Here is a 2,597-nt window from a genome sequence, read left to right as displayed (position 1 = left end):
AGGAATGCCTGTCTTACAAATAAAGGAGCTGCAGGCCGACGCAACCTAGGACTGAGCGTGTCCCTCTCCCAGGCCCACTCCCTTTCCACCAGGTAGGGCGAGAAGAGCAGCGTCCCAGGGAGCTCAGGAAGGGGCTTTAGGTGGGGTGACTTTTCTTGTCCTGCGCTCCCAGCTACCCCATGCTATCACCACTGGTAATTGCCTTTCTGATGACATATGGCAACATCTGGAGACATGTGGGTTTGTCACGTCTAAGGGGGTTGCCTCTAGTGCCTACTAGGTAGAGGCTCAGGGATGCTGTTAGCCGATCCCACGACACCCAGGATGGCCCCGCGCGACAATGATCCTGTTCAGAATATCAATAATGCTGAAGCCAACAAACATTGTCCTGTGGGAACCCCAAGGGGACCCACGTTAAGTTTTTCTAGAAACTTTTTTGGATGGAGCCAGCGCAGTCTGATGTCCCAAGATTTTGTATTATTGAAAAAGGTAGGGAGGGTTCTTTGAGGGAAGAAGGGGTAGAAGAACTGAAAGTTTTAGTATCAATTATTTGACTTGCAAACATATGCTGTTTTATTCAAACTGGCAGTTATCTCTTAAGTCACTAGGTCAGACCCTAAAAATAAAGGATTAGAGAAGAGGGACTTCCTGCAGCTGGATGTAGGGCCGACCCCTAGCTCCAGGGTAAAGCTGAAATCCAACCTGAGTTCCACTCCAGCCCTGCTAACAAAGAGCTGGCGTTGGGGGACGCCCTAGAGGAAGTCCCCTTTCATCTAACCTGTCCTCAGACCTGTGGGAGGGGGGTGGGCCATATTACCCTTTCGCAAATCATTGGTAAGGAGTGGGGACATATTTTCCTTAAACTCTGCTAGGCAGTAGCTGCCTGCTGGTCACAGATCCTCTTTTGAAATGTGGAGGGCACAGAACTGAGGTCTCCAAGCCCATCCGTTGACTATCCTGCTCCCCGCAGTGGGATAGCTGGTGAGAACCAGTGTCAGGTATAACCCTCACCTGAAGATGGGGCTGTGTCCCCCAATCCGGGCCTTGGACCAACCGAGAGGGGAGGGCACTGCCAGGTAGTCCATGCCAGCCACCTCCTTCCTAGGACCTCCGGGAGGAGCCACGGCCTCCTCTGCTCCTGAGGGCAGCTTCCCATTGCACGAGGCTGGCTCCTCAGACCGACCCTGCTCGCTGGAAGTTCGCCGGGTCTTCTGGGGGATGCTCTCGGCAGGTGGGCCCCCCACATAGTCGAAGGGACCAGGGGAGCCAGGGTCCCGGGTCAGAGGCAATGGGGGTGGTGGAGGTGGCTCAGGGCCCTCTTCCCCCAGGCTGCCACGGCGGGACAGAGCTGGGGAAGCCGAAGATGGGGTTCCCGAGCTGGAATAGCGCCGCTTGCCGCATGGAGATGCAGGCCGAGGGGAGGTTGGGGTAGGCCCTGGGGCGCTGAGGTGGAGCCAGCTTTCCTCCGGCCCCCTGCCTCCTCCCGGGCTAGGACCGTACAAGCTCCAGGGATCCTCAGGGGTCCAAGGCCGCGGGGAAGCCCGGGGTGAGGGCAGCGGGGAACCCAGGCCAAAGCGGGAGGCTGCCTCGTTGAGCTCTGACTCCACCTCGTCGCAGGCAGCATACAGGGCGGCCTCATCCGAGGCGTCGGAGAAGAAGCTCCAGGAGGACAGGCTGCTGCTCCCAGGGCTTGGGCTAAAGAAAGCGCCCGCGCCCTGGCCCCCTGCTTCTCGGTAGCCCCCAAAGCCTTCGGGCGGGGGGTAATCTCGGGGAGAGCTGTCCCCCCAGGCGTCAGGGTTGTCCTCCAGCGGAGCCGGCGGGTCAGGAGTGGGAGAGATGGAGGTGATGCGGATGCTGGGACACTCGAGAACACGGCCACCCCCAGCACTCCCGGCGCCCCCTCCTGGTGCACCCAGCCTCACCGACCGGGCTGGCTGGCTCTCCCAAGTGCCAGGTGAGGGGGCGGGGCGCGGTGGTGGTGAGTGCATGCCAGGCCGCGGGGGCGGAGGTCGAGGAATGCCAATGGGGGCTGCGCCATAGGGAGGAGGTTCCCCCAGGGCCAGCCGGCAGCATGGTGGGGCATCCTCTGAGTCCAGTTCTGTTAAAACGGGAAAGGGGAGGCAGAGGCAGGTGGGGAGAGAAGGAAGCAGGTGAGATGTCTAGGTTCCTCGAGTGGCCAGCCCCCAAGCCCTGTTTGCTTCCCGCTCATCAGCAAGGAGGGGTGCCTGAGGGGCCCTCCGGAGCCACAAGACGAAAGCGAAGGTGGGCTCCAGGAGATGCAGGTAGGTGCAGGCGCGCTAGGCCTTTGCCACTCGCAGGAGGCCGGGGGCCTCGGGTACCAGACGGGGCGGGTCTTAAGGTGAGGGAGGTGGGTCAAGAGGAGCTGGAGCTGGGCCTGGAGGCGTGTTCAGCCAGGCAGTGGGCTGGGCTGGGGGCGACTCACACATGAACCCAATTAGCAGCGGTTCCCAAACCCCCAAACGGCGCTGGCAGGAGCCCCAGTTGCCATCGTAACCGTGGCCTAGGGAGGGGGGCGCCAGAGCTGCGGTGACGAGGATAGGTGGCTCCTCCCCGCTCTCCCCAATCTGGGGGCGGGG

At 61.1% G+C, this 2,597-nt stretch overlaps 1 protein-coding gene across 2 annotated transcripts in view; it reads right to left on the bottom strand.

Annotated features, from left to right (window-relative positions):
* Positions 1-2,597, bottom strand: part of NFATC4 (nuclear factor of activated T cells 4) — a 9,571-nt gene that overhangs the window by 6,172 nt on the left and 802 nt on the right. The window contains exons 1-2 of one of the 2 annotated variants that reach the window (XM_006144577.3): positions 2,444-2,539; positions 1,012-2,098 (exon numbers count right to left, since the gene is read on the bottom strand). In XM_006144577.3, coding sequence (XP_006144639.1) covers positions 1,012-1,988 — 977 coding nt within the window. In that variant the 5' untranslated portion in view covers positions 1,989-2,098; positions 2,444-2,539. Of the gene's footprint in view, positions 1-1,011; positions 2,099-2,443; positions 2,540-2,597 lie in introns of those variants that run through there. The other variant, XM_006144578.3, reaches the window with a different exon arrangement.

The sequence above is a fragment of the Tupaia chinensis genome, unplaced genomic scaffold (genome assembly GCF_000334495.1).
Source record: "Tupaia chinensis unplaced genomic scaffold, TupChi_1.0 Scaffold000126_2, whole genome shotgun sequence".
Classification (NCBI taxonomy): domain Eukaryota; kingdom Metazoa; phylum Chordata; class Mammalia; order Scandentia; family Tupaiidae; genus Tupaia; species Tupaia belangeri.
The sequence above is the reverse complement of the archived record's forward strand: the minus strand, read 5'-3'. Positions and strand labels throughout refer to the sequence as shown.